The 26,240-nt window shown below is 53.0% G+C and overlaps 6 protein-coding genes across 11 annotated transcripts in view; 3 read left to right on the forward strand and 3 right to left on the reverse strand.

Moving 5' to 3' along the window:
- Positions 1 to 1,658, reverse strand: part of LOC124465341 (tensin-3-like) — a 25,578-nt gene extending 23,920 nt beyond the window's left edge. The window contains exon 1 of the mRNA XM_047017065.1: positions 1,572 to 1,658. The gene's annotated coding sequence lies outside the window, so the exon portion shown is untranslated. The remainder of the gene's footprint in view (positions 1 to 1,571) is intronic.
- The window catches only part of LOC124465340 (PH domain leucine-rich repeat-containing protein phosphatase 1-like), an 18,068-nt gene extending 8,741 nt beyond the window's left edge, over positions 1 to 9,327 (forward strand). Inside the window, 14 exon segments of the mRNA XM_047017064.1 lie at positions 697 to 843; positions 1,493 to 1,720; positions 2,163 to 2,365; positions 2,671 to 2,731; positions 2,853 to 2,948; positions 3,214 to 3,369; positions 3,536 to 3,736; positions 4,093 to 4,204; positions 4,206 to 4,256; positions 4,794 to 4,924; positions 5,071 to 5,187; positions 5,300 to 5,494; positions 7,094 to 7,352; positions 7,797 to 9,327. Of these exon segments, the coding sequence (XP_046873020.1) occupies positions 697 to 843; positions 1,493 to 1,720; positions 2,163 to 2,365; positions 2,671 to 2,731; positions 2,853 to 2,948; positions 3,214 to 3,369; positions 3,536 to 3,736; positions 4,093 to 4,204; positions 4,206 to 4,256; positions 4,794 to 4,924; positions 5,071 to 5,187; positions 5,300 to 5,494; positions 7,094 to 7,352; positions 7,797 to 9,056 (3,217 nt within the window). The 3' untranslated portion in view covers positions 9,057 to 9,327.
- Positions 9,328 to 10,344: 1,017 nt separating this feature from the next.
- On the reverse strand, positions 10,345 to 12,581 carry si:ch211-191a24.4 (uncharacterized protein LOC100150331 homolog). 3 transcript variants are annotated; one of them, XM_047017072.1, is made up of 4 exons: positions 12,497 to 12,581; positions 11,985 to 12,114; positions 11,799 to 11,902; positions 10,563 to 11,310 (listed from the first exon to the last, which is right to left on the reverse strand). In XM_047017072.1, the coding sequence occupies exons 2-4, from the start codon at positions 12,110 to 12,112 to the stop codon at positions 10,646 to 10,648; spliced, it is 897 nt and encodes a 298-aa protein (XP_046873028.1). In that variant the 5' UTR covers positions 12,113 to 12,114; positions 12,497 to 12,581; the 3' UTR covers positions 10,563 to 10,645. The 3 variants fall into 3 exon arrangements, with proteins under 3 accessions (XP_046873026.1, XP_046873027.1, XP_046873028.1); XM_047017070.1 differs by having other exon boundaries at positions 10,345 to 11,310; positions 11,799 to 12,114; XM_047017071.1 differs by lacking the exon at positions 12,497 to 12,581 and adding an exon at positions 12,399 to 12,490 and having other exon boundaries at positions 10,345 to 11,310; positions 11,799 to 12,114.
- Positions 12,551 to 14,849, forward strand: cunh8orf82 (chromosome unknown C8orf82 homolog). 2 transcript variants are annotated; one of them, XM_047017075.1, is made up of 4 exons: positions 12,551 to 13,161; positions 13,243 to 13,291; positions 14,123 to 14,609; positions 14,648 to 14,849. In XM_047017075.1, the coding sequence occupies exons 1-3, from the start codon at positions 13,006 to 13,008 to the stop codon at positions 14,605 to 14,607; spliced, it is 690 nt and encodes a 229-aa protein (XP_046873031.1). In that variant the 5' UTR covers positions 12,551 to 13,005; the 3' UTR covers positions 14,608 to 14,609; positions 14,648 to 14,849. The 2 variants fall into 2 exon arrangements, with proteins under 2 accessions (XP_046873031.1, XP_046873030.1); XM_047017074.1 differs by having other exon boundaries at positions 14,123 to 14,849.
- Positions 14,850 to 15,461: 612 nt separating this feature from the next.
- Positions 15,462 to 21,618, forward strand: naprt (nicotinate phosphoribosyltransferase). The gene is made up of 13 exons (XM_047017069.1): positions 15,462 to 15,845; positions 16,526 to 16,653; positions 16,750 to 16,832; positions 16,929 to 17,059; positions 17,181 to 17,296; positions 17,426 to 17,622; positions 17,744 to 17,884; positions 17,977 to 18,061; positions 18,196 to 18,276; positions 18,735 to 18,837; positions 19,007 to 19,164; positions 19,353 to 19,460; positions 19,613 to 21,618. Exons 1-13 carry the CDS (start codon positions 15,551 to 15,553, stop codon positions 19,697 to 19,699), a joined length of 1,713 nt encoding a protein of 570 aa, XP_046873025.1. The 5' UTR covers positions 15,462 to 15,550; the 3' UTR covers positions 19,700 to 21,618.
- Positions 21,619 to 21,799: 181 nt separating this feature from the next.
- LOC124465346 (butyrophilin subfamily 3 member A2-like) lies at positions 21,800 to 25,356 on the reverse strand. 3 transcript variants are annotated; one of them, XR_006955784.1, is made up of 5 exons: positions 25,232 to 25,356; positions 23,580 to 23,906; positions 22,947 to 22,988; positions 22,387 to 22,676; positions 21,800 to 22,209 (listed from the first exon to the last, which is right to left on the reverse strand). XR_006955784.1 is itself a non-coding variant. In XM_047017076.1 (4 exons), exons 1-4 carry the CDS (start codon positions 25,269 to 25,271, stop codon positions 22,471 to 22,473), a joined length of 615 nt encoding a protein of 204 aa, XP_046873032.1. In that variant the 5' UTR covers positions 25,272 to 25,356; the 3' UTR covers positions 21,800 to 22,470. The 3 variants fall into 3 exon arrangements, 2 of the variants coding, with proteins under 2 accessions (XP_046873032.1, XP_046873033.1); XM_047017076.1 differs by having other exon boundaries at positions 21,800 to 22,676; XM_047017077.1 differs by lacking the exon at positions 22,947 to 22,988 and having other exon boundaries at positions 21,800 to 22,676.
- Positions 25,357 to 26,240: the final 884 nt, after the last annotated feature.

Here is a 26,240-nt window from a genome sequence, read left to right on the forward strand (position 1 = left end):
CCGAAAGAAGCCGATCATTCCCCCCCCCCCCCCCCCCCCCGGTGTGTCTTTCCACCGGAATGTTCTCCCCGCAGATCTCACCATGCTATCTCGGTGTACACGTCATTCCCCTGGCTCGTCACAATCCGTCGGGGCACCCCCCCCGTTATCTCTCTTTTTCCTCCCCTTCCTCCCTCCCTCACCCCTCCCTCCCCTCTTTTCCTCCCAACCCAACCCTTCCCCTACCCCCCCCCCCCCTCTCTCTTTCTCCCTCTCTCCCTGGCTCACGTTTCGTTGGATCTCATGCCTGCGATGGGAACAGCTCTGTGCTTCCATTGTTCCTCCACAAACACCAGCTTCCCCCGGGGGGCGGGGGGGGGGGGGGGGGGGGGGGTTGGAGGATTGGAGAGGGAGGGGTCGGGGGGCTTAGGAATGTTTGGCTTTCTCTCAGAAAAGACGCGGGTCCGGGCACGGCCTATCACGCTGTCCCCTCAGTGACCCGGCTCGGTCAGCCCTGGGAAGAACCAGGAATCCCCCCCCCCCCCCCCCCCCCCCCCCCCCGCTCACACGAAAACAGCACACACACACGCGTTTCAAAATTATAGCAACAGGACAAAAGGCGTGGCCGCATCCACGCCACAATCTCCCGAATGCCGGCGCGCTTGTTTACAGGTTTCCCTAACTCGGTGTCCGTGTGTTTTTGCATTCTTCCGGCAGGTTCTGCAAGCTACGCAGTCTCAACCTCTCCAACAACCGCCTGCGGGAGTTCCCCGCGGCGCTGTGCGACATCACCTCGCTGACGGAGCTCAACCTGTCCGGCAACCGTCTGTCCTGCCTACCCTCGGCCCTGGGAGTCATGCACAAGTGAGGGGGGGGGGGGGGTCACGTGGAGGGGGGGGGGGTTCAGAGGTGGAAAATGCGAAGCGCTCCTGTCCTGAGAGGAACAGAACTGACCGCAGCCCGCGGTAGACGGTTTTGAAAGGAGGTGTCAGTCTTCCCCCAGTCTGTTTATTTTCACATATTCAAGCTGTCAGCGCTCGGGGGGGGGAATCGACTTTCACCGGCGCGCTCGTACGAGGGGGCCAAACACGCCGCCCCCTCCTGGCGGCAGCGGGTATAGCAGCCGCCGCACTCCGGCCGGCCGGGGAGACGGGCGTTGTTTATTTAGATACTGAAAAATAAACGTCCCAGGACCCATAACATGGGGATAACGCACGCATGTGGGGGAAGTGTGTATTTATGGATTTGGTGTTGTTGTGTAGCCATGTCGCTTACAGAGCGAGCTTAATCTGATGTAAACCCACCGACGGGGGAAACAAAGCTGATCTCAGACATGTTGTAATAGGATTTAGAAGATTACGCGCTTAAAAAAAATATATATATATATATATTAATATTTTTGAATTTGATCGTGGTTTTTCAGAAGTTCCATGTTTGAAACGGGATAAGGCGTACAAAGAGAGCCCAATAGTAACCCTGTGTGTGTGTGTGTCGCGTGTCGTTTCCCTTCCAGCCTCCAGACCCTCCTTCTGGACGGCAACGCCCTGAGCTCGCTGCCCGCGGCGCTGGGCTCCCTGGAGGCCCTCACCTACCTGGGCCTGTCCTTCAACCGCCTGGCCCGCGTGCCCCCGGCCCTGGAGAACCTGCGGGGGGTGGAGAGACTCTGCCTGGCCGGCAACCGGCTCTCCGTCCTGGACATGAGCGGCCTGCAGTGGCTGCCCGCACGACATATCGACCTCAGGTGCGCTGGACGAGATTTGGCGTGCCTGTGGGGGGGTTCGGGGGGGGGGGGGGGGGGGGGGGGGGTGGGTGAACTCTTGGCCCTCTGGGGGGGGGGGGGGGGGGACATTAGACATTTAAAAGTTGAATGAATCCATTTCAGTGCACTTTTTGAGGGGCGGGATTGAGAGCCTGTGAAAGACTTTGCTCTTGTAAAACGACGTTGTGCTTGAGTAGAAAATCGCATCCAACACATTGGCCGTACATGTACTGAACGGCGATGACCGACGATTCCCCCCCAATACCGAACGCCGGAAATCCTCTTGGGCGCAGAAGCAGAACGCCGACATTTCATTCAGACGATCCCCCGCTCTGTTGGAGATCCTCAGCGCTCGCATTTGTCGTCTCGTCTCTGTTCTGCTAATAACACTAGCGTTTTGTGTCCCCTTCGCGTCCCGCGGCAGGCTAAACGGCCTCCGGAGCGTGGTGGCGGGCGAGGCCGCCCTCCTGAGTCACGTGGCCCAGCTGGACCTGCGTGACGCCGGCCTCCGGGAGCTGGATGTGCGCTCCCTCACCGGACTGGAGGTGCTGCGCTGCGACAGGAACGCGCTGGGTCGCCTTCGGGTGGCCGGCCGCGCGCTCAAGAGTCTGCACGCGGCGCACAACGGTGGGTTCGCACCGCACACACACTCACTGAACATTTTGAATGGGAGGGGAAAACCACAGGCATGCATGCACCTCAAAAAACGGAAAGAGCAACTTTAGAAGTACCGTTTTGTGCCTACGACGTTGTCGTCGTTGTTGGAGTGTGTCCCGTAAACACGGGCTTAACGGTGCCTGTGCTGCGACACCGCGACGACCGTTCGCTTCTAGCCGCGGATTCTCCGACCGACTTTGTGCTCGGGGCGCCCCGCTCCAAAATCGTCACGAACGTCACCGTGGCTTTGAGTGACGGTACGTGTCCCGTTTCAGAGCTGACCCAGCTGGAGGTGGACCCCATCCCGGAGAACCTCACCCACCTGGACGCGTCCAGGTGAGAACCCGCCGTCGTCCTCCTCCTTCACAGACCCCCGCGCCGACCCCCGCGGGTCTGAAACGCCCCGCCCCCCTCCACCGACCTCCCGGTTTGACCGTGAACCGTCTCGCTGTTGCAGGAACAAGCTGGCGTCCGTCCCCGCCTGGGTGTGCGACAGCGGCAAGCTGGAGGTGCTGGACGTCAGTCGCAACGCCATCTCGGAGCTGCCCGCAGGGTAAGCAACACACACACACACAGACAGACAGACACACACACACACACACACACACAGACAGAAACACACACACAGACACACACACACACAACGTCCCTGTCACGCTGTGTGAGTGCCGGAGGAGGACTAGAATCCAGGGAAGAGGCAGGATTTCCCAAACCACCCCCTCCCTCCCCCAAATATGCCCCTCCCTCCCTGCCCGTCCCTGTTCCCCCATCATGCTGACCTGACTGGGTCTCCGTGTCCTCCCCCCCCCCCCCTCCAGGTTGCTGAGCGGAGGCAGCCTGAGGAAGGTGCTGCTGGGCTGGAACGGCCTCCGCCGGCTCCCGGAGCGTGTGGAGCGCTCCCACCTGGAGGTGCTGGACGTCCAGCACAACCAGCTCACGGAGCTGCCCCACAACCTCTTCATCAAAGCCCAGAGGTGACGACGCCTTCCAGCTTTGTCGCCCCCACCCTACCCTACCCCACACGCGGCCGGCCTCATTGGCCGGAATGTTGACGTTTCTGGGGGAGGAACTCGGTCTCACGTGTCCCCCGCGTCTTTTTGTCCCCCCCCCCCTTTTTTCTTTTGTTTTTTTGTGGGTCAGCTTGCGCTACCTCAACGCTTCGGCCAATAAGCTGGAGAGCATCCCCCCGGCCAGCCAATCGGAGGAGAGCTTCAGCAGCCTGCAGGAGCTGTATCTGACCAACAACGGCCTGACGGACAAGAGCGTGCCGCTGCTGAGCGGACACGCCCACCTGCGCGTGCTGCACCTGGCGTACAACCAGCTGCTGGTCTTCCCGGCCAGGTAAACATCTCTGTCTGACTGTCTGTCTGTCTCTCTCTGTCTCTCTCACTCTGTTTCTCTGTCTTGTTGTCTCTCTCTGTCTGTCTTGCTCCATCTCTCTCTCTCTCTTTTTCTCTGTCTTTTTCTCTCTCTCTCTTTCTGTCTCTTTTTTCTGTCTCTTTTTCTCTGTCTTTTTCTCTGTTTTTTTTTCTCTCTCTCTCTCTCTCTCTCTCTCTCTCTCTCTCTCTCTCTCTCTCTCTCTCTCTCTCTCTCTCTCTCTCTCTCTCTCTCTCTCGTCGTCTTCCTCACTCACATCCTCTCACCCTGACCACCCCGTCCCCCCCCCCCTCCCCGTCCCCCTGTCGTTGGCCGCGCAGTAAGATGGCCCGCCTGGAGCAGCTGGAGGAGCTGGACCTGAGCGGGAACCGCCTGCGCTCCGTGCCCACCACCATCCTCAGCTGCGCCCGCATGCACACGCTGGCCGCCCACCTCCAACTGCATCAGCACCTTCCCCGAGGCCCTGCAGCTGGCCCACATCAAGGTCTGCCCTCAGCCACGCGGGAGTCGCGACGGGGGGGGGGGGGGGGGGGGGGGGGGGGGGGTCAGTTGATGGGATGAAGGAGAAAGGGGGGGGGGGGGTCGAGTCCTGTGCGTGGTCAACGGTTAAGCCTTGTGCTCGCTCTCTCTCTCTCTCTCCGTCCCTCTCTCCAGGTCAGAAGATCCCCTCTGATCTCATAACAGATATCCTCTAATCCCTGCCTCTGTTCTTAGATGAGTCACCCCAGTCTAGCCTCAGTCTGCCAGGCGTGGACTCTCACTGGCTTTCTGTGTTGACCTCTCGCCCTCTCTCTGCCCCTCTCTCTGCCCCTCTCTCTCTCTCTGCCCCTCTCTCTCTCTCTGCCCCTCTCTCTCTCTCTGCCCCTCTATCTCTCTCTCTCTCTGCCCCTCTCTCTCTCTCTCTCTCTGCCCCTCTCTCTCTCTCTCTCTCTCTGCCCCTCTCTCTCTACCTCTCTCTCTGCCCCGCTCTTTATCTCTCTCGCTCTGCCCTCTTTCTCTCTCTCTCTCTCTCTCTCTCCAGTGTGTGGACCTGAGCTGTAATGAGCTGACGGAGGTCTCTCTTCCTGAGACCCTGCCCCCCAAGCTGCAGGAGCTGGACCTGACGGGCAACCCTCGCCTCAGCCTGGACCACAAGAGCCTGGAGCTGCTCAAGTACGGACGGCGACACACCCACACACGCACTGTCCAAAACACTACCCCACACACTGACATTGCATCCTCCCTCCATGTCGACTCTCTCCGTCCGTCCCTCTCTTAACCCCTCCCCTCCCCCCCCCCCCCCCCCCCCCCCCCTGCAGTAATATCCGCTGTTTCCGCGTGGACCCCTCTCCATCCTCCCTGGGGGCCAGCGAGGGGCCCGGGGCCCCCGCCGTCTGGAGCCACGGCTACACCGAGGCCTCGGGGGTCAAGAACAAGTACGCCCGCCTCAGCTCTCCCTGGCTGACTCTCGTTCTCCCTGCACGCGTGCGAGCCTCTTTAGCTGACTGTGTATCTGTGTGTGTGTGTGTGTGTGTGTGTGTGTCCCAGGCTGTGCGTGGCGGCCCTGACGCTGGAGGGGTTCGGCGGCGGGCGCGAGGCCGCGTACGGGGTCTTCGACGGCGACCGCAACGGCGAGGTGCCCGGCCTGCTGCAGTGCACCATGGGAGACGTGCTGGCCGAGGAGCTGCACCGGAGCAGGGGGGAGGAGGACTACCTGACCAACACCTTCCTCACCATGCACAGGTACGGGCACTCACTCACTCACTCGCTTACACAGCCGACTTGCTCTCACGCACGCTCACTCACTCGCTTACTCTCACGCCAAATCACACACTCAATCACACTCACTCACTCACTCACTCGCTTACACAGCCGACTTGCTCTCACGCACGCTCACTCACTCGCTTACTCTCACGCCAAATCACACACTCAATCACACTCACTCACTCACTCACTCACTCGCTTACACAGCCGACTTGCTCTCACGCACGCTCACTCACTCGCTTACTCTCACGCCAAATCACACACTCAATCACACTCACTCACTCACTCGCTTACACAGCCGACTTGCTCTCACGCACGCTCACTCACTCGCTTACTCTCACGCCAAATCACACACTCAATCACACTCACTCACTCACTCACTCACTCGCTTACACAGCCGACTTGCTCTCACGCACGCTCACTCACTCGCTTACTCTCACGCCAAATCACACACTCAATCACACTCACTCACTCACTCACTCACTCGCTTACACAGCCGACTTGCTCTCACGCACGCTCACTCACTCGCTTACTCTCACGCCAAATCACACACTCAATCACACTCACTCACTCACTCACTCACTCACTCGCTTACACAGCCGACTTGCTCTCACGCACGCTCACTCACTCGCTTACTCTCACGCCAAATCACACACTCAATCACACTCACTCACTCACTCACTCACTCGCTTACACAGCCGACTTGCTCTCACGCACGCTCACTCACTCGCTTACTCTCACGCCAAATCACACACTCAATCACACTCACTCACTCACTCACTCGCTTACACAGCCGACTTGCTCTCACGCACGCTCACTCACTCGCTTACTCTCACGCCAAATCACACACTCAATCACACTCACTCACTCACTCACTCACTCGCTTACACAGCCGACTTGCTCTCACGCACGCTCACTCACTCGCTTACTCTCACGCCAAATCACACACTCAATCACACTCACTCACTCACTCACTCGCTTACACAGCCGACTTGCTCTCACGCACGCTCACTCACTCGCTTACTCTCACGCCAAATCACACACTCAATCACACTCACTCACTCACTCACTCGCTTACACAGCCGACTTGCTCTCACGCACGCTCACTCACTCGCTTACTCTCACGCCAAATCACACACTCAATCACACTCACTCACTCACTCACTCGCTTACACAGCCGACTTGCTCTCACGCACGCTCACTCACTCGCTTACTCTCACGCCAAATCACACACTCAATCACACTCACTCACTCACTCACTCGCTTACACAGCCTACTTGCTCTCTCACACTCACTCACTCGCTTACTCTCACACCAAATCACTCGCTCTCTCACACACACACAGTAATGGGGTGTCGGATGGCTGAGCGGTTAGGGAATCGGGCTATTCATCAGAAGGTTGCCGGTTCAATTCCCGGCGGTGCCCTTGTGGCCTTGGGCACGACACTTCACCCTACTTGCCTCGGGGGGGGGGGGGGGGGGGAAATGTCCCTGTACTTGCTGTAAGTCGCTCGGGATGAGAGCGTCCGCTAAATGACTAGATGCAAATGTGATGTCCACGTGCCGTCCTCACCCCAGGAAACTGGGCACGGCAGGCCAGAGGCTGGGCGGTTCGGCGGCCCTCTGCCACATCCGCCACGACCCGGTGACCCCGGCCGGCCCCGGCCCCGCCCCCCCCGGCCACGCCGGCTGCTTCACCCTGGCCGCGGCCAACGTGGGCAAGTGCCAGGCGGTGCTGTGCCGCGACGGCCGGGCCCTCCCGCTCTCCAGCGCGCACACCGTCCGGCAGGAGGACGAGTACCGGAGGATACGCCAGCACAACGCCATCGTCACAGAGGTGTGGGGGGGAGGGGGAAGGGGCGGCGTCCTGCTGAGCGGAAAGAAGTACTTAGGAAGTGTGCGTGTCTCTCTGTGTGTGTGTGTGTGTGTAGTTGTGTCATAGTTGTGTCCATCCAAGGGTTTTCTGGAAGTACTTAAGAGGTGTGTGTGCTGTAGGGCGGGGCGATATATCGAATATTAACGATAATATCGCAATCATTTTGAAGACGATATAAAATGTGAAAATATCGTGAATGTTTTTATTTGTATTTATTTTAATTCAAAGAGCATGGGCACAAACTGGAAATTGCACTCTCTTCTGCTTTCTTTTGGTCCTGTCACACAAGAACCTCTGCATGAATTGTTCCATGTGAAGTCCATTTTGTCAAGTTGCACGTACCACGTTAAGGCAACCTCTTAAATTTGCAGGTGAAGTTAATAGCCGCTCCTCCTCTTTCTTCAGGACAACAAGGTCAACGGCGTGACCGACTCCACCCGGATCATGGGCTACTCCTTCCTGTGCCCCGCCGTGACCCCGCGGCCCCACGTCTCCACGGTAACCCTCACCCCCCAGGACGAGTTCTTCCTGCTGGGCAGCCGGGGCCTGTGGGACGCCCTGTCCCCCGGCGAGGCGGTGGAGGCCGTGCGCAACGTCCCGGACGCCCTGGCGGCCGCCAAGAAGCTGGTGACGCTGGCGCAGAGCTACGGCTGCGCCGACAGCCTGGGCGCCGTGGTGGTGCAGCTGAGCGTCACCCAGGACTGCTGCTCCTACTGCGAGCCCCCGCCGCCGCCCCCCAGCCCGGGGCCGGCCCCGCACGGCGGCCCCCACGGCCCCTCGCACCCCTCCTACCCGCCCTCCGACGGCCTCCTGCCCCACCCCCCCGCCGTCGCCGCCGGCTCCTCTTCGGGGCTGGGCAGCGAACTGAGCAGCGAGGTGAGCGCGTCGGAGATGAGCAGCGAGGTGGGCTCCACCGCCTCGTCGGACGAGCCGGCGGCCCACGGCGAGCACGCGCACCCCGGCCCGGCGGGGACGCGGGGCGGGGCGGCGCCGCCGGGGGGCGGCGGCGGCGGCGGAGGGGCGCCGTTCCAGAGGCAGTTCTCGGGGGCGCTGTCCGACAACGGGCTGGACAGCGAGGACGAGGAGCCCATCGCCGGCGTGTTCTCCAACGGCAGCCGCGTGGAGGTGGAGGCCGACGTGCACTGCCGGCGTGCCCGCGACCCCCCGGACCCGACCCCCAGCGACCCGGCGTCCCCGCCCCGGGCCCCCTCCGCCGCCGCCGCACCCCCGGGGAGGAGCCCCACCCTCTCTCCGGCCCGCCTCCCTCCCGGACGTCGCCCCCCGGCCAGCCCGGCCCCGCCTCCACCCCGACGCGACCCGGCGCTCGTCGAGCCGCGGCCGCCCGGCGGGGAGGCGTGGCCAGGGGCGGCGGGCTCGGCCGCCAAGACCTCCACCCTGGGCCGGAAGGGGCGGGCCAACGGCTCGGTGGCGTGCCAGGGGCGGAGCCAGGACCGGATCGAGGAGGCGGCCGACGCCCCCGTCAGGAAGCAGGGCGGCTACTTCAACGCCCCCGCCCAGCCCGACCCCGACGACCAGCTGGTCATCCCACCGGAGCTGGAGGATGAGGTGCGGCAGATCATGAAGCAGCAGCAGCAGCAGCAGGAAGCGAAGGAGCACGCGCAGCCGCTCCAGCAGCAGGCCGACTGCTTCGTCACGCCCCTATGACCCGGCCGGAACGCGACACACACACCCCGACGGCCACCGACGACCAGGGTGGGACAGGCCGGGATCGGCGCTGCTGGCCCGTCGTACGTCTTTGAACTGTGGCGCGCGTGTGTGTACATCACCCTACACAAACTCATGCCTTCCGAGTATTCTGAACAAGTGTTAACTGTTGTGGACGGGCAGGACTGTTTTAATTCCCTTTTATTTTACACTTCTAATGTTACGGCCCGAGAACACTTGTTCCACGCATTACTGCTTCGCACAAATGTAATTTAAATAGATTTTGACTATATCCTTATATGTGATGAACGAAGCACTTAACGTTTCCTTTTCGTTTGGAACGAGTCGTACGATGGGTGAGCGGACACGTTCGGCCCAAGGGGCTGAACCTCTCCCGGCGACGAAGGGGACACCTTCCCCAGGTCGCCGCGGCGTCCGTCGCCACCCGGGAGCCGTAGGAGCGGAGCGACGGGCGTTTTTAGACTAACTCCTAGGAGTTGCACATGCTCATAAGTGACGTAGTCACTGAAAGTGTACTAATCTTCTCTGAGAGAAAAGACCATTGTTTCACGAGGCTGTTTATCCAGAGGTATTTGTCTGAGGGAGGTGGGGGGGGGGGGGGAGAGGGGGGGTTGCTATTGATTACCTGGGAGGAGAGAGACCACTGGAAAGAGATATTTACTGTCTGTAAACGAGCCACACCAGCTCAACGAATGTTCCGGCACAAGTGATTTACTCCGACTTCTTGACAATTGCAAGTCATACAAATGCTACTTTCGCAATAATAAACCCGTTTTCAAATAACCCCAAGGATTGTGCTGGTCTTCACGTGTGTGGTATTTTCAGTTGTGGCACGTTTGCAGTGGCTTCTACACATCGTCTCCAACCAAGTGACATGAGACATACATATCAAACTGAACAGGCACCAGCCATGTCCTGCTGCTAAGAAGCGACACCATTATTGTGACCCCGTTGTTGTTGTTGTTCACTCCGGAAGGTTCTTTGAACCCAATGACGTCACAAAGATTCACAAAGCTATGACCCGACAATGGAGGGCCATTGTGTAAGCCACCGTGACATCAGCAAAGAGGAGATGCAGTGATGTCATGGCTGGCTGTTTGCCCGAGTGATGGCGAGACAGGACAGCTGAACCGAACCGAGTTAAGTAGGGTGCAGGGGGTTGTGGGTACTACTGCTGTAAATCTGCTGCCCCCAGCGGGTCGTCCAGTGTAACAGCACCCCCATAAAAAATATCTCAGCATAGCAAACTGTCAATCATTTACAAAGATCAAATTGTTCAAAGGTTTTATTGACATCACGCCACATCAAAACACACAAACACACGCATGGGCGACGCCTTCCTGCGCTGAACAGTCACATTGTTACGGCATAAAAATGTTTAAAAAGCGAGCATTAAAAGAGAGCTTTGTGCTGGATCTGTCGAGACACTGATCCATTCAGGCCGAGGATCCCAATCGAGACGCTTGGGTCGTAAATCTCATCGAGTCCTCCGCCCACGAGCGGGACGGCTCCAAAGACGAACGCCACTCCTGAGCTCGGAACGCGAGGGCATTCCTCCTCCGTCGCCGTCACACGGCCGTCGCCTCCGTCCGCAGCGGCGCCCCCTGGGGGTAAGCCGGGGCGGCGCGCCGCCTCGCCTCCTCGTGCCGCCGCCCGTCGCGGTGATAGGCCCACACGGCCCGCACCACGCTGAAGCTGAGGACGGCCCCCACGCCGTACAGGATGGCGGTGATGAGGCCGAACAGCGCCACGGCGGCGTCGGCCCCGCCCACGTCGCAGTTCATCCACGTGTAGCCGCGGCCGGCGTACAGACGCTCCCGCCGCTGGCACACGTCCGTGGCGTTGACCCCGATGACAAAGTGCAGGTACAACCCCACCGCCACCACGTACGCCACCGCCCCCAGCGCCTGGAACGCCAGCCCTCCAATCAGGAGCTTGCGGCTCAGCTCGTACGCCGGCTTGTTGCCGGAAACCACGAAGAGGAGGGAGGTGATGCCGAAGACCAAGCTGAAGGCCACTCCGCCGTAGATGCCCGGCGCTCGCATCTGGCTGAACTGCATGTCCAGGTCTCGGACCTTCTGCAGCTCGGTGCCCTCGAAGGGGCTGTAGGCCGAGTTGATGTTGAAGGTGGTCATCCCCCCCATGGCCGACATACCTGACATGACCATCTGGGCAGCCACGACGCACACCAGGACCAGGGCGTTGGTGAGGACGGTGACGATGAGCACGATGCCTGTCGGGGGTTCCCACACACACACACACACACACACACGTACATACAATAGACACAGTGAAACCTCTCACAAAGGTTACTACATTCCTATCTCCTATAGTTCCTATGAACACACCCACAACAACAACTATCTTATACCAGATTCAGTGTTGAGAGATTAGAGCCTGGCATATGATACCCTTATCAACCAAGGGAATTCTCAGAAGCTAAACTCCGAATGGCATATGAGAATCAGACAATCACTTCTACACAGAGGAGAACCAGTTGGACCAGTATATGGGTGGGTGGGTGGGGGGGGGGTGGGGGGGGGGGGGGGGGTTTCACTGGGCGTTGCTGAGGGGAAGAGAAGGAAATAAAAGCATAGCCGACTATTGATGGCGTGTTTAAACATTCCTTTCCTGCATGTTGTTAACGTTTAAACGATTAATGTAAACAATCTCTAGGGACTACGGGACCCCCCTCTACCTGTCTGGCTGTCTCGCGCTCACCTCTTCGGGAGCAGATATTGTTGCATTTTGAATCCTCGTGTTCTTGCGGAGCACGGTGTTGACGATGATGTTTGGAAGGGGGTGTGGAGGGTTGTGATGAAGGTCTGAGGAAGACGGCAAGTGAAAGAGTGAGCATTAGTGAGATACGGCGTAGAGGACTCGTGTATTGATGCCAAACCATCACACCTGCCGCTTGACGGTGGTCGGTCATTGCGCGGTTCCCTCCTCGGTCTGTCTTCGCGATGATCACGGTGCCCCCCACCGTTTCTCTCCCTTTCCCTTTGGCCCCGGTGGGTTTGCAGAGACTGGCTCATACCTGGCACGGAAAAAAAGCTACAACTGTCATAAATGCAAGATGTGAAATTTGAGCAATAGTCGTTAAGTGACTAACTAAAATATCATCGAATAGGACAATGTGAGTCACTATTTTCGACGTTATGTATAAGTAAATTGTCAAAGAAAAGTTTTAAAAGCACTACATTAGTCAAGACTACTGTCAGAACTCTGATATTTTCGTCCACAATTTCTATTTTGTGGACAAAAAAAAACACGACGTCTGCGCCCACGTATCAAAACATCCATTAATTAGATCAAACTTACCTAAAGTACGCTTGATAGCTTAAGTGTAGAGACTGGGCTATACTGAAACTTGAACCATTTTAGGAGGTTTGTGATTACATTTCGTGAAAGTATTTTACCTTTTCCAGGTAGCTGGCTCCGCCTACAGAAAAGAACGAAATGCAGGTATTCTAGTCTTCTGGCAGGTGAAGAGAAAGTCCAAATAAATCTGGTACTTTTCCAAGATTTTCTTTATTCGAAAACACAAACTTTCTTCATGATGATCTTGGAAGGAGCATTGTCTTTCTCGACAATGTCCAACTGAACTTTGCTCGGGAAGACGAAGAGGATCTGCTTTGAGTGGGAAGTTGTCTAGAATAAAATTGACTACTTTGTTTTTCTGCATACCTGGTTTCACCACAAGGTGGCAGTACAAAACAGGGAACATTGTTGGTGGAGACTGTCTTCCGGTCAGCGACGATGAAGTTAGAATAAAGCAAAAGAAGAAGACGGAGGCATCTGCACTAATCGATGAAGTATAGTACGTAGGGCAATCATGTCATATTTTTTTCATTGAATTTGTGTATTGACGACATACAGTGCAATATTACACCAGGACTACTGAGCACACAATATCTAGCTGATCGCCATGCTGTGGCCGGCTGTGACTGTCATACGGCTAAAAGCGTTACGATGCCTGTCGTGGTTGGGTCAGAGTGGGCAACGAAACGTCACTTATGTTCAAGGCCAGAGCCCCGAACCTCGCATTCGGGAGTACTTCTATTACATTGACCATCAAGGACAGGTGCAAGTATATTGAAATAAGTTACGCAACAGTAATCCTAGCATAGCTAACTGTGTCTAAACAGCGTGTCCTTATTTACAGCTGTTCCTTGATGACACTAAGATAAAGAACTTCGTCACTTGCTTCAAAGGTAAAGCCCGTCAACACACTATGTACACACCCACCCACACACTAGATAGATGTACACCAGGGGCGATTCTAGGATCAGATCTTTAGGGGTGCTCAGCCCCCAATGAGAATGTGCCATGAATACAGTGCCTTGCAAAAGTGCTGAACCCCCTTGCTAATATAATCCATAATTTCACTGGATAAAAATTAATACATACATTTATGTATTTTTCTGCAAAATATTGAATGAATGAAAAAACTAAGGATGTCCCTTTCTTCATGAACTACCAGCATCAAATTATAATAAACAATAACATAAAAAAATATATATATATTATTATTTTTAGGGGTGCCACTGATGTACACACATACCAGTGTAGATACACAGAGCCAGTGTGTTCATACACTGTGCACTGTATGTGCATGATTCTTAAATGAAAGTCGAAATTGCAACTTTTTCTTTAATAAAGTGAATTGAATATAACTCCACTTAACATGTACAGCATTTCAATCCCATTGACTTCAACAAAGTCTTTTTTTTCTTGTCAAGCCTTTTTACGATCACAAGCAGAAAGTAATGACTGCAGTACAGCGTATCTCTATGATTGTTCTGCTATGGACCAGACTTTGCACTTATTCAGGAACAGTCTAGTATACCTTGACTAATGTTGAGGCTGGTTTTCAGCTTTAGACCCTAAGGTCAAATTCCATGTCCTGCAATTTCAAGACAACACCCAAATGACAGATTAGCCTACGTCCGATTTCGCCAGCGTTAGACATTCTGTTTCATGCCAAAACTTGAGCCCACTGATGGTGTCGACGAGTAAAGCAGCATCCGTGTCTTTATTGACAGATCAAAAGTTCCTCGTCTTCTTCTTCAGTCGTCTACGGCGGAATGAGATGGGCCGCTACCAGGATCACTTCCCTTTCCTGTCTCTGTGTGGGCGAGAGAGGAACTTCCTGCGCTGTGACGACCGCCCTCTGGTCTTCACCCACCTGTTGCAGGGCTCGACAGGGGTCGAGGGGTCAGAGAGTTCCCCTGAGTTGCTTTCGTTCTGTGGGGGAGAGGACAAACTGTCTGCGCCCTTTCAGCCAGCGTCAATCTACATGCATCCAGGAAGTGGGCGGGTCTATCACCCGTGCCCGGAGCGTCTAGGAGGCGTCGGCCTCATACGGTCAGCCCTCGCCATAGAGCTCAGCCCCTTCTTCATATACCCACCAGGAGAGAGCCAATCAGGACAGCCGACGCACTTCCTATGGGCGGGACAACAGCACGTGCTGACCAATGAGTTGGCTGGATGCTTCCCTCGTGAGGAGGAAGATGGGTCTGGGGATTGAGAAGTGGGCTGATGAACTGATGAGCATTTAGGTTCAATTCTCAGTGTTTATTATCCCAGTGTTACAAGCTTTCACTATGTTGAGATGTACACAAAAGCACTGGCTTCGATCTTTGTTCATTCAGGCCTGCTGAAATCAATATGGACAGAGCTCTGTTTGCAGCTTGCCATCATATGGTGTAGTTTTTGAAATGCGAATGATTATTCTGATGATCGTTTCGTTGAATAAAGATGTTATATTGAGAATGGTTTGTAAAATAGTGGACACGTTTTGATGTTCCTAATGGGCAGACATAATGGGCAGCAGACAAAACTGCATGCAGTGGTAGAGTTTTCCAAAACTCTTAAGTAATCCACAATCTAAAAGCCACTTGGAGGCCTGGATATGCAATGCATCCATTTATCATCGGGTATTGTAATCCATTCAGTGCATGTTGTTGTACAGCTTCCATCAAACTTTAAATTATTTGCCATTAGACAATTATATTTTGAAGTAGTCTGATCATTTACAGTTAAACGTCTTGCTTGTATTGGTAGGCTGCTCTGGAATCAAAACATTTCTTTCTCTTGCTTGATGCTGTTTAGTTTTATGTGTTCTTGTTTTTGTCTGTCTTGCATTCTTTATGCCTTTGTGTTTACGAAATCAAAGCAAATAGGCCTACACAGCTTCCAGGACAAATACTACAATGCAGCAAGTTAATTACAATTAAAAGTAAATACTTGAGGTTGAGATGAAAACTTTTAATTGTAAAGTTGGCGATACAATATCTCCATAACAATTTTTTTTCATATACTTGGTAAGATTTATAAGATAAAACAATATACGATTTTGTTTTAGTAGGCCTATATGTGAGGGGACGGTGAAGCACTTAGAAAGGTTTTGTTTTTCTACTCATTTTGCTTGACGAGATAGTAGCTAGACTACTGTTGGGGATAAAAACTTCATGTCCCAGGGATCTCGGCTCCAGACTCAATTTATGAACAAGGAGAAGATGGCAGCGCCTCCGAGCCATGCATGTTCCGCTTTGGAGCGGTCTATACGCCAGCGCGTTCCTCCACTGCTCACAGACCTTTATCAGTTTACCATGGCATATGCCTACTGGCGGGTTGGCAGACACAATGAACCCGCCGTCTTTGAGTTATTCTTTCGGGACAACCCGTTTAGCGGTGGCTTCTCGCTCTTCTCCGGTCTCCACGACTGCCTGCTGTTCCTCCGAAGTTTTCGGTTCACAGAAGAAGGTGAGTTTTGTATATGTCTTCTTGTTCCTGGTTTATGTTTGTCAAATAATTCAGCATTTGAGATCATAGAGTATTTTCCTGAAGTCGCTTTTAAAGTTGTATATATTTTACTTGCTCAGTAGCCTACCGAATGAAATTCTTATTTTCACTGTGATTGCGCAATCGGCCACCTTCAGCACGACCCCGAGTTTCTATGAATAACAGAGCGCTGTCGTGGATAATGTCACTGCGGTATGTAACCAACCCGGTGAACTTTGCAACTGCTCCAATGAACTTCAACCGACACCGGTGGCAATTTTTTCGCGGGGCCAAGGGCTTCCCGTTAACTTACACGATTATAATTAATACAGTACTGCAGTAAATTCGCGTATTTCCCGATAAACCCAACTAAGGGAACCGGTTACTCACGTTAAAGCACCCATGGACTCTGGATACTTAGTTTGGGTCCCACTCACGTGAGTGTATGAGATTATCTGAATTAGATGTGTTTGAATGGTCACTGCAGTTTGACCCCAAATAAATGGATGTTTGAAAGGATACCTTGTTCATAGAATGGGAACTTGCCTGGCGTTGTGCCAGCATTTCTCAGCTGCACACAACGTTGAATGACCAGCATCGCACACATTCTTGTACTCTCTGACGCTGGCTTTGTACTCATGGCGTGTACTCCCGTCCCACAGACGTAGCGTACATGCAGTCGGTTCTCCCCCCTGCCACGGACCCGGCCTTCTTCCACTTCCTGCATGGCTTGGACTGCTCCGAGGTCACTCTCCGCTCCGTCCCCGAGGGAACCGTGGTCTTTGCCAGAGTGAGTGACCGTGAGGGGGTCATTATAGGTCACAGAGGGGTGTGTGTGTGTCAAGGATTTTAACCTGAACTGGAATCTCTCTCTCTCTCCTCACAGGTGCCACTGATTGAGATATCTGGGCCTCTAGCCGTGGTTCAGCTCCTGGAGACCAGCCTTCTGTGTCTAGTCAACTTTGCCAGGTAGAAGGGATCATGTATGGTCTCTCTCTCTCACACACACGCACGCACACACACACACACACGTCCAGAGCCCCTGAATCTCTGTCTGGCCCCCAGCCTGGTGTGCAGTAACGCGGCTCGTTTCCGTCTAGCGGCGGGCCCCAAGAAGAAGCTGCTGGAAATGGGTCTGAGGAGGGCACAGGGGCCCGACGGAGGCCTCACTGCCTCCCGCTACGCTCACATCGGAGGTAGGGAACCTCCATCACCACAAACGCACACACATACAGACACACACACACACACACACACGCATATACAGACATACACACACACATATATTCAAACTGGTGTCCGACTGTGTCTCCCTAGGTTTTGATATGACCAGTAATGTCCAGGCTGGCTTCCTGTTTGGTGTCCCCATGGCAGGCACCATGGCACACTCCTATGTCACTTCCTTTTCCTCCCTGGAAGAGGTGTGGCCTCAGGTGAGGCCCCTCCACAATTTCACTTCTGACCTTTTTGTTGTTGTTGTTGCTTTCCCATATCCGTGACTGGTCCCCGATTCTGATTGGCGAGGATTGATTGATTGAGCTGTGATTCCCCTGTCCAATCAGACGCTGGTGGCGGCTAACGGAGACCCAGACCCCGTCGACCTCATCTCGCTGACCAAGGGTTGGCTGGGGCGCCTCTGTGAGCTGCTGGGGGCGGAGCCTGGGAAGGTCAGGGAGGGGGAGCTGGCTGCCTTCGTGTCGTACGCCATCGCCTACCCCCACAACTTCCTGCCTGTGATTGACAGCTACAGCGTAAGCTGGTAAATCCAGCCCCATCCTGCCCCGTGTTAGCTTAGCGCCCCCCCACCTCTGTTGTTGTTTTCCCATGGGGGGCCCCCCCCTCTCAGTGGAATGCTAACGCTAATCGTTCTCGGCCCGCAGCAGTGGCCTGTTGAACTTCTGTTCCGTGGCCCTGTCTCTGTGCGAGCTGGGCTACCAGCCTCTGGGCACCAGGCTGGACAGCGGCGACCTCTGCAGGCAGTCGGTGGAAGTGCGCCGCATCTTCCGGCTCTGCGCCGAGCAGTGAGTTAAAGGGCGGGTGTGTTTTCGGGGGGGGGTTTTGTCCGTCGCCTCTGAAAAACGCACCGTCGTAGCCTGGCTCTTCTCTCCCCCAGTTTCTCCCTACCCGCCTTCCATTCCCTCATCATCGTCGGCACCAACAACATCTCGGAGCTCAGCATGACGGAGCTGAATAAGAAGGTGAGAGGGGGGGGGCTCTAAGGAAAGCCGCTCCCGGGAGAGCAAGACTTCTGGCGAGCCGCTGCTTTGTCTCTCGCTAACCGGACTCCTGGATCTGAGTCTTTCTCTCTGCCTTTCGTTTCTTTGGGTTTCAGGAGAACGAGATTGACGTGGTCGGTGTCGGAACGCATCTAGTCACCTGCACGCGACAGCCGTCACTGGGATGCGTGTACAAGGTAGTGGACATGGATCAAACGCGCGCGCGCACACACACACTCCCAATACTACCTGCCCCTGCTATTAATTATTCTCTCGATTTTGGTTCTGGATTTCTGTCTTTCATGTGTCTCTCTGTGTTTCTCTCTCTGTCTGCCTGTCTCTCTCTCTCTATCTGCCTGTCTCTCTCTCTGTCTTCCTGTCTCTCTCTCTCTCTGTCTTCCTGTTTCTCTCTCTCTGTCTGCCTCTCTCTCTCTGTGTGTCTGCCTGTCTCTCTCTCTGTGTTTGCCTCTCTCTCTCTCTCTCTCTCTCTCTCTCTCTCTCTCTCTCTCTCTCTGCCTCTCTCTCTCTCTGTGTGTCTGCCTGTCTCTCTCTCTGTGTCTGCCTCTCTCTCTCTCTCTCTCTCTGCCTGTCTCTCTCTCTCTCTCTGCCTGTCTCTCTCTCTCTGTGTCTGCCTGTCTCTCACCGTGTCTGTTAGCTGGTGGAGGTGAAGGGGAGCCCCAAGATGAAGTTCAGCGAGGACCCAGAGAAGAGCACCCTCCCTGGGAGGAAAGCCGTCTACAGGCTGCTGGACGACGATGGTGAGGTGCTCTCGCCCCACCCGTCACGGCACCCAAAAGTGAACATTTTCATCTGGGGATCGATACAATGCCACTCGACAACTCACGTTCCTATTTCTCTACCTCCCACCCCCCCTCCGTCCTCCCTTTTATACGCCATCTCGGCATGTTACCGTTCTCGAACCCGCAGGTCACCCTTTCCTCGACATGCTGTGCCTGGCCGAGGAGCCCGCCCCCAAAGCGGGCGTGGCCGTGAGGTGTCACCCTCTGGGGCGAGACAAGACCTGTCAGTCTGTCACGGCGGCCCGGGTGACCCAACTGCGCCTGGACGTGTTCGTCGGCGGACAGGTGAGCCTCGCCCTTTGACACACACACACACAATGAGGCACAAAGATCCCCCGAGATCTTGCAGGACTGTCATGCCTCTGGGATGAGTTTCACTGCAGGGGATGAGTCTTGTCGGGGGATGAGATTTGCTAAGTGGAAAGTGTTTCTGTCTCTCTCTGTCTCTCCCTCCCTCCCCCCTCCTCCTCTAGATAACAGAGCCCATGTGCAGTATCGCGGAGACGAGGGAGAAAGTGCAGGGCTCCATCCGAACCCTGCACCCCCGTCACAAGAGACTGCAGGAGCCAGACCTGTACACTGTGAGTTTGCGCGCGCACGCATACACGGTGCACATATACACGCGTGCATTCCGCCTCTCCCTGCTCGTGTGTCGTGGGGTTGTCGTCATCATCAAGGTTGTTTCCTTTTTTTCCCGCAACCACCCTCACCACCGCACCCTTCCCTCCACCAGGTGGCGGTGTCCGAGAAGCTCCACAACTTGATGGCTGTGATCCGAAAAGGCAGCGTCAACGATAGCAACTTCCTGCTGGCTAACTGAGATTGGGAAAGGGGGGTGGAACCGGGGGAGGGGGGGGGGAATGGGGGTGATGGTGGAGGGAGGGGGGGGGTAGGTAGTGGTGGTGGAGGCCTTGAACCCTCCCTCTTTCCCCGTGTGCGCCGACAAACTCTGGACAGGATGGCCTTTATCACAGGGAGAGTCTTATCGCTCGCGTGCGGAGGTCATAGCCTTCGGGGGTGAAGGCTACGAAGGTCTCCAGAGATATATATATATACGGCTTGCCTAGGCCCAGACCAACCTTTTAACCTAAAGGGGTTCTATTATAGGCAACTGGAAATACCGAAAGGCTGTTGACTGACAATGGGGAGACAAGTGCGATCGCGCAGATCACGTATAAATATCAGTTTCACCATTCTAAAAGAAAGTGTACCGTTGGAACATCATCGTGTAATGCAGAGCTGTACGATGCATGAGATGTTGATGCAGTTGCCTTTCGGTAGTGCCTATATGCACGAGACAGTTTTGCACACACGGGCAGTTATGTCAGTTTGAAAAGGCCTTTATCGTTCTGGAAGTGCTGTCGACGAAGCGAAGGAAATGTCAGCGATACCTATTTTGCTGACGCGCAGAGAACGAGTCGGTCAGCTGGATCTTATGGGGTCTCATAACATGTTGCCTATTGTTTTTAGAGTTTGTTTTTAAATCACGCCTATTATGTACGGACTTGTGTTGTAGACATGTTTTACGTGTGAATGGGCACACCCCCTCCAACCAGTAGAGATGCTAACACGATGAAGCCATTGTGCGATATTGCACCGTTTGTTTGTGATGTTCCGTTTTTGCAAATGTGCTTTTAAATAAAGTACACAGTACTGTCGGACTGTTATATTAGTGGATTAAAGCGGTAACAGGCTCCACTGTGCACACTGCCAACTAAGGAACAAAAGCTATGTGACGTATGTTAGTCAAGTGGAGACAGTTGTGTGGTGTTTCTGAATGTTAACATGCACATGAAAGAAATAAGGAAGGATTTTCAAGTTCATCACTTGTCACAGCCAGAGGTCCCTCCTGCCACAATTCAACTTCTATTTCCCTCTCAGTAAACGACTTGCCACACAACTGTTTTGTGTTTACGATCATATCCGTTTTATAGATCCTGCTTCCCACAGCCTAGTAAGTATCTTCTAACGTGCAATGTACAGTGCTTGGTTGTAGTACCTGAAAAGCCAAGCCTGGACCTTCCCGTTGTGAATAGCTAGTGAAAAACATCGAATAAATGATGACATTTTGATGTCGTTACATCCAATTTATTTTTTACAAAAAACTATAATGATATATTTAAGAAAAGGTAGAAGAAGAAAAAAGAAATAGTGATCATTTAAATAAGAGTTTGAGGCTTGATCATGAAAACAGGTCAGGCCTGTTAACGGCAGGCAGAACAGACATATTCCTGTCTGTTGGATTTGAGCACAACACTGATGGAACCATCGGAGGTAGTTGTCACAGCCGACCTGAGATTTTGGATAAACATTAAGACAAATTGATGGAATGATAACGAATGATCAAACATTAGGATTGGCAAAAACTGTCACTGTCACCTATAACAATATGACTTCTTATAAAAAGAAATACCAATGCTTCATTATAAATGTGTCTCGTGAAAAAGTATTGTATTCAATGCCAGTTTACAAGCTATTACCCAGTTAGTGTGACCATCCAGATTGTCCACTTCCCCGTATAGTTGGGGGGGGATCTCTGCAGGTGTGAAAACGTTTTTTGTTGTTGCAACTAGTATCAAAAGCTTGTTATGGCACACTTTACAGGGCATGAGGAGCCACCAAAATTAGCCTATTTGGGGGGGTGTCAGATCCCCAAAAAATTACGACTTCCAAAAGAGAGCTTTACAAAAAGTGCACAGGTCAATGATCGTAAACAACGAGATAGCCCCAAAAACATTGTGGGGAGCCAAAACGTGAAGCATACATTGTGAAAAGCAAATAAGTGCCGATGGGAAGAAACACAAGAGCATGTAGTTAAACAAGTTACAATTAAACAACATGAACCTCAAAAGTGCAAGAGTGTAGGGCTACCCGTAGGAAAGCAAGCAACAATAATATAATTCAGATATCTATATCTATATCTATACATACACACACTAAGCCCTGATAGTGTAACTGAGACGGCACAGTAAATAATTCCTCTTTCAAGTAATAAGCTCCTGTTCAAGTGTTAGGGGGGAGCCCTGCCCCCGCACCCTGCTGACATGACAGGAATGCTTGTATTTCTATATTTGATATGTCTTTACTTGGCTATGCATAGTACTTCTCCCCGGCTGCAATCAGCTTCCTGTACTTTATCCACACTGCTAGACCTGCTAGGACAACACCAACGCATAGGAAGAGCACTGCTGCTCCAACTACGGTGACAGGACAATCTTTGGGTCTCACAGGAAATATTTCAACTGCATCAGAAAGGATATAGAATTCCGCACTGCATTAATCCAATGGGTCATCACTAGAGACCTGGGAAGTTGTCCTCAATTCTAGCTTCTGTGACATAAAACACATTTTCAAATCACCAGGAAAGACACATGTTACATGTCTGATTAGAATCTCAGGCCTGAAGGACTAAAACACTTTTTTTTAACAATTATAATAACGTGCTTTTAATGTATGTGTCTTCACTGATAATTTGTCAGGAGAAAACTCAGTCACCCAAACTCTTACCAGGAACACGTCTATCTTTGCTTCTCATGTGTCCCTGCAGCTGAACCCTGCAGGTGAACATGTTGGAGTCTGTCTTCTGTACAGTCACGTTGCTTCTCGCAGTGTAGCGTCGGTGAGGGCTGGGCTCAGGGTGCCTGTCTGTGTGACATCAGCAGGGAGGAAGCGCCCCTCACCGTCCCACCACTCCAGCTCAGGTTCTGCAGGCCAGCCTCCAGACACACACTGGAGAAGCACCCCAACACCTCCTCTGCCGTGGCCCTCGATGGAGACCTCGAGAGGGGACAGCTGGGCTGTAGGAGGAGCAGGAACGAGAGGACCGGAGCAAGATGTTATGGATCCAGCCAGAGAAGTCAAACACTGAAGGTTTCGGTCGGGATTCTTTATGGATGAATATGAATTTGTGGCATTTCACTGACTGTTTATAGGCAAAGCCCTATCTTTGGCATGTAGCTACAAGCTACATACTTTATGAATTTACCAAGTCAAATTTGTCCGTATAAAAGGGGGTGCGAATGTTCACTACATAACAGGGCTAATAGAAAATGGTCAAGAAGACTCACCAAAGTGTTCATCAGCCAGTGGGGTGGAGTGATTGGTTGGCACTAAATACAGAGAAAAGACAGAGAACAGAGTTTGTCACTGGAAGCCACAGTCTACAGGTAGGATATGGTAACCAACAGCCAGCGAGTGCGTCACATGACGATGAGAAACCTGATCATTGACAGCTACTTGTAGACGGGCTTCCAGTGACTTAACTGTTAGGCCTTTTCTCTGCATTTAGTTCCTACCAATCACTCCTCCCAGCTGACCGATGACTTTGGCGAGTGTTGTTTTAAAATTCAATATATGATTACAGACAGGGGAGCCGCTACGGTTTCTGGGACCCCTGACTAATTTGTCCTCCAGACCCAAAAATCGAAATCCTAGAGGAAAGTCTGGTGTTTGTCTGGGACACGTCTGACCAGGGTCCTTAAAATCATCCTAACCTTCCCCCCTATTACAGCGCCCCTGATTACAGACACACACATCAGATGACGTGTTACGATCATCACTGGCAGCATGAAAAAGAACACTTCGATTGCATGTTTTTGGAGAACACTGCTCGTGTTTTATCAACCTAACGTGAAGAATGTCGCTAACATGCTCCCGTTACAAGCATCCGAACTACATCCAGCCATACTGTCTTCACTCACCCACGAGCAGCTGAACTTCGGATGCTCTGTGTTTGCCAGGATGAACGTAAAAGATGTAGCTCCCCTCATCCGACTTCCTCGCGTCACGCAGCACCAGCGACATGTTGCCGCCCTTCATCTGTTCCACATCCAGGGAGGTTCTGCCCTTGAAGGCCGGGTACTGCTTCAACAGGTGGTCGTGACCGTCGCCCTTGACGTGCACCACCGTCTCCCCCTGGCTGGTCTGCAGCATCCACTCCACGTCCACGTCCCGCCGCCTGCTCCAGCAAGGGAGCAGACAGCTAACCCCCTCGTAGCGGGCATGCCGGACCACTGCTGAAACTAAACCTAAAATGTAACATTTCGTCGTTTTTAGCAGACACTCTTATCCAGAGCGACCTACATGAAGTACAGGGACATTCCCCCCGAGGCAAGTAGGGTGAAGTGCCTTCCCCGAGGACACAACATCATTTGGCACGGCCGGGAATCGAACCAGCAACCTCCTGATTAATAGCCCGATTCCCTAACCGCTCAGCCATTATGATGTACAACTCAGAATTGACAACGTCCAGACGTCACGTTGTCGCACCGGATCAAACCCGGGTAGCTTTGAAGAATGAAGGTGTGCTTGTTAGTGTGGTCGGGGTTATCATGTTCGTGAGCATTACTGAAACCCTACAAATCACCTCCAAGCACGGATCAATTGGTAAAAAAGGTCACATCAGATAGAGAACGCTATTATAAAATCATCGGGCGTTTACCGAATCTTTGTTTGTGTGATTTGATGTCAAAAGTCACAAACTTTGGCAAGTCAAGGCAAGACTTGTTTAGCGAAGTACAAGACTACCATGTTGTATTGTTTAGGTTCAGGTAAGTAGGATGCAATGACGAAAGTGTCTCTGTTGCTCCCTCAAACAAGCTAGCAACAATTAGCAGCCTACTTGTGCTCTTGAATCAGGCCCATCTAGTTGTGACAGCTGTTACCAAGACTGGTCCTGTTTAAAAATCATCAAACTCCAGTCTGCTGTTTTAATGCCTTGGTTCGATGAGAAGCCTTTCAAAAAACCTGTAAGTCACATTCAATGTTGACCATTCTCCTTAGAAGTTGAGGCAAACTGACCATCCACATCCTCAAACACCTGAATAGTATCTATGGGCTCATAACTGCTCATATGTAAATGGAACTGTGTTTTTTCTGTGTACATGTAAACACCACTGTGATTTCCCAAACTGACAATAACACTTAACATAAATCTTACAATAACTTTGATCAGTGCATTAAGACAAGCATTTTATAGACCGTGTGGGGAATCTACACAGTATTGTTTACACGTAGCCTACACAGGGTGTTGTGTTATAACATGTATATGATGTAGTTAATTAGTATGTGGATACAAGAAAGTATGTATGTGAGATAAGATGTCTCAATAAAAAAATCAAGTTCTGTGACCATCCTTGTCGTCTGGCTCATGGAAACAACTAGAAGAAACGGAGCTTTCAGGTCTGAAGACGAGCTTTCGGGTCTGTGAAAACTTGACCAGCTTGTTCAGTGAGTCACATACTAGCTATGTAGTTAGACTAGCTGTATAGTTAGCATCTTGCTAGCTGTGTAGCTAGAATCTTGCTAGCTGTGTACTGAAATGTCCTATGTTAACGATTTTATTGTTGCTTACCTGCTATACTGAGAAAGGAAAGAGTCGTAATGCCCAACATCGTGCAGCAATGATCAACTACGAACAAGTTCGTTCATAGTTTTCAGTCACGCCCATGCGCGGTGACGTAGAACGCTGCTGGAAATGTCACTCCCCCTGCTGCACCTCTCTATTAAGCCCGTGGATGTCGGCGTTTCTCTATCAAGTCTCCCCTCGTTCCCTTCTCCGGTTCCAGCCGTTTCTCCACTCCCCGGTCTCCACATCTTCGCTCTGATACACTATAGCACAAGTGGAAAAAAATCTGCTGCTTTTCCGGTCTACTAGCCTCAATTTCCTCTCAAGGCTTCTGGCGATAGCGCAAGGGGCGCGCACACAGACCAAAGATTTGCAAGCAGCTGGAGACATAGTCTAGTCTTTTCCCCAGCGGTCGCTGCAACAACCGGACACATTTACTGTCGTATTATTATCGAGTGGCAGGGTATTGACTGACAAGGCATGTACCGTTCTGTGGCGCTTATCGGCTACTCCTGCCAGAGGACTTAACCCCCTGAAGCGTGAGGGAGAGCGGAATGGTCCAACCGACAGATGGGAACGCACTGGCCTCTCCACGGCCGTACCGAGTTCCTACATGCAAGCGCAGCGGACAGTCCGAGCGTCTCTCCGCACCTTTCGTCTCACAACCACACAGCTCCTCAGTCGCTACTATCGTCAGTCCTTCCATAACCGAATGTGTTTTTCTCTCGTTTTGACTGGATGTTCAAACCGAAAGGCTTGCAAAGAGTGTTCCTTCTCGGCTCCAACGTGTTAACTATGTGTGGGGTTTGACTGCAGGGCAGTGGCTATGCAGTGGCTGAGCTAAGCTCTAGGCAGTTTAGGCGTTAAGCTAGGCTGACCACGGGCCACCGGGACTTGAGGGTGGAAACCGAATCCACCGGTGATGAGGAGACCAGCTCCCTTTCCAAGCGGATTGTGTTGGTGCGCTGCCAGAAGCATCTGGAAAGGATAACACGGGGATACACTCCCCCAGAAG

The sequence above is a fragment of the Hypomesus transpacificus genome, unplaced genomic scaffold, assembly GCF_021917145.1.
Source record: "Hypomesus transpacificus isolate Combined female unplaced genomic scaffold, fHypTra1 scaffold_479, whole genome shotgun sequence".
Lineage (NCBI taxonomy): Eukaryota > Metazoa > Chordata > Actinopteri > Osmeriformes > Osmeridae > Hypomesus > Hypomesus transpacificus.

Coding starts and splice junctions, on each gene's coding strand:
- naprt (XM_047017069.1), top strand. CDS start 15,551: ATGTCCCAGGGATCTCGGCTCCAGACTCAATTTATGAACAAGGAGAAG. Junction 18,062..18,195: donor TGACGGAGCTGAATAAGAAG/GTGAGAGGGGGG, acceptor TTTGGGTTTCAG/GAGAACGAGATTGACGTGGT. Junction 19,461..19,612: donor AGGAGCCAGACCTGTACACT/GTGAGTTTGCGC, acceptor TCCCTCCACCAG/GTGGCGGTGTCCGAGAAGCT.
- LOC124465346 (XM_047017076.1), bottom strand. CDS start 25,271: ATGTTGGGCATTACGACTCTTTCCTTTCTCAGTATAGCAG. Junction 22,989..23,579: donor CGAAGTTCAGCTGCTCGTGG/GTGAGTGAAGAC, acceptor CTCTGTATTTAG/TGCCAACCAATCACTCCACC. Junction 22,677..22,946: donor ACTGGCTGATGAACACTTTG/GTGAGTCTTCTT, acceptor CTCCTCCTACAG/CCCAGCTGTCCCCTCTCGAG.
- cunh8orf82 (XM_047017074.1), top strand. CDS start 13,006: ATGCTGTGGCCGGCTGTGACTGTCATACGGCTAAAAGCGTTACGATGC. Junction 13,162..13,242: donor ACATTGACCATCAAGGACAG/GTGCAAGTATAT, acceptor CCTTATTTACAG/CTGTTCCTTGATGACACTAA. Junction 13,292..14,122: donor CTTCGTCACTTGCTTCAAAG/GTAAAGCCCGTC, acceptor CTTTATTGACAG/ATCAAAAGTTCCTCGTCTTC.
- si:ch211-191a24.4 (XM_047017070.1), bottom strand. CDS start 12,112: ATGAGCCAGTCTCTGCAAACCCACCGGGGCCAAAGGGAAAGGGAGAGA. Junction 11,311..11,798: donor CAATATCTGCTCCCGAAGAG/GTGAGCGCGAGA, acceptor AACCCCCGACAG/GCATCGTGCTCATCGTCACC.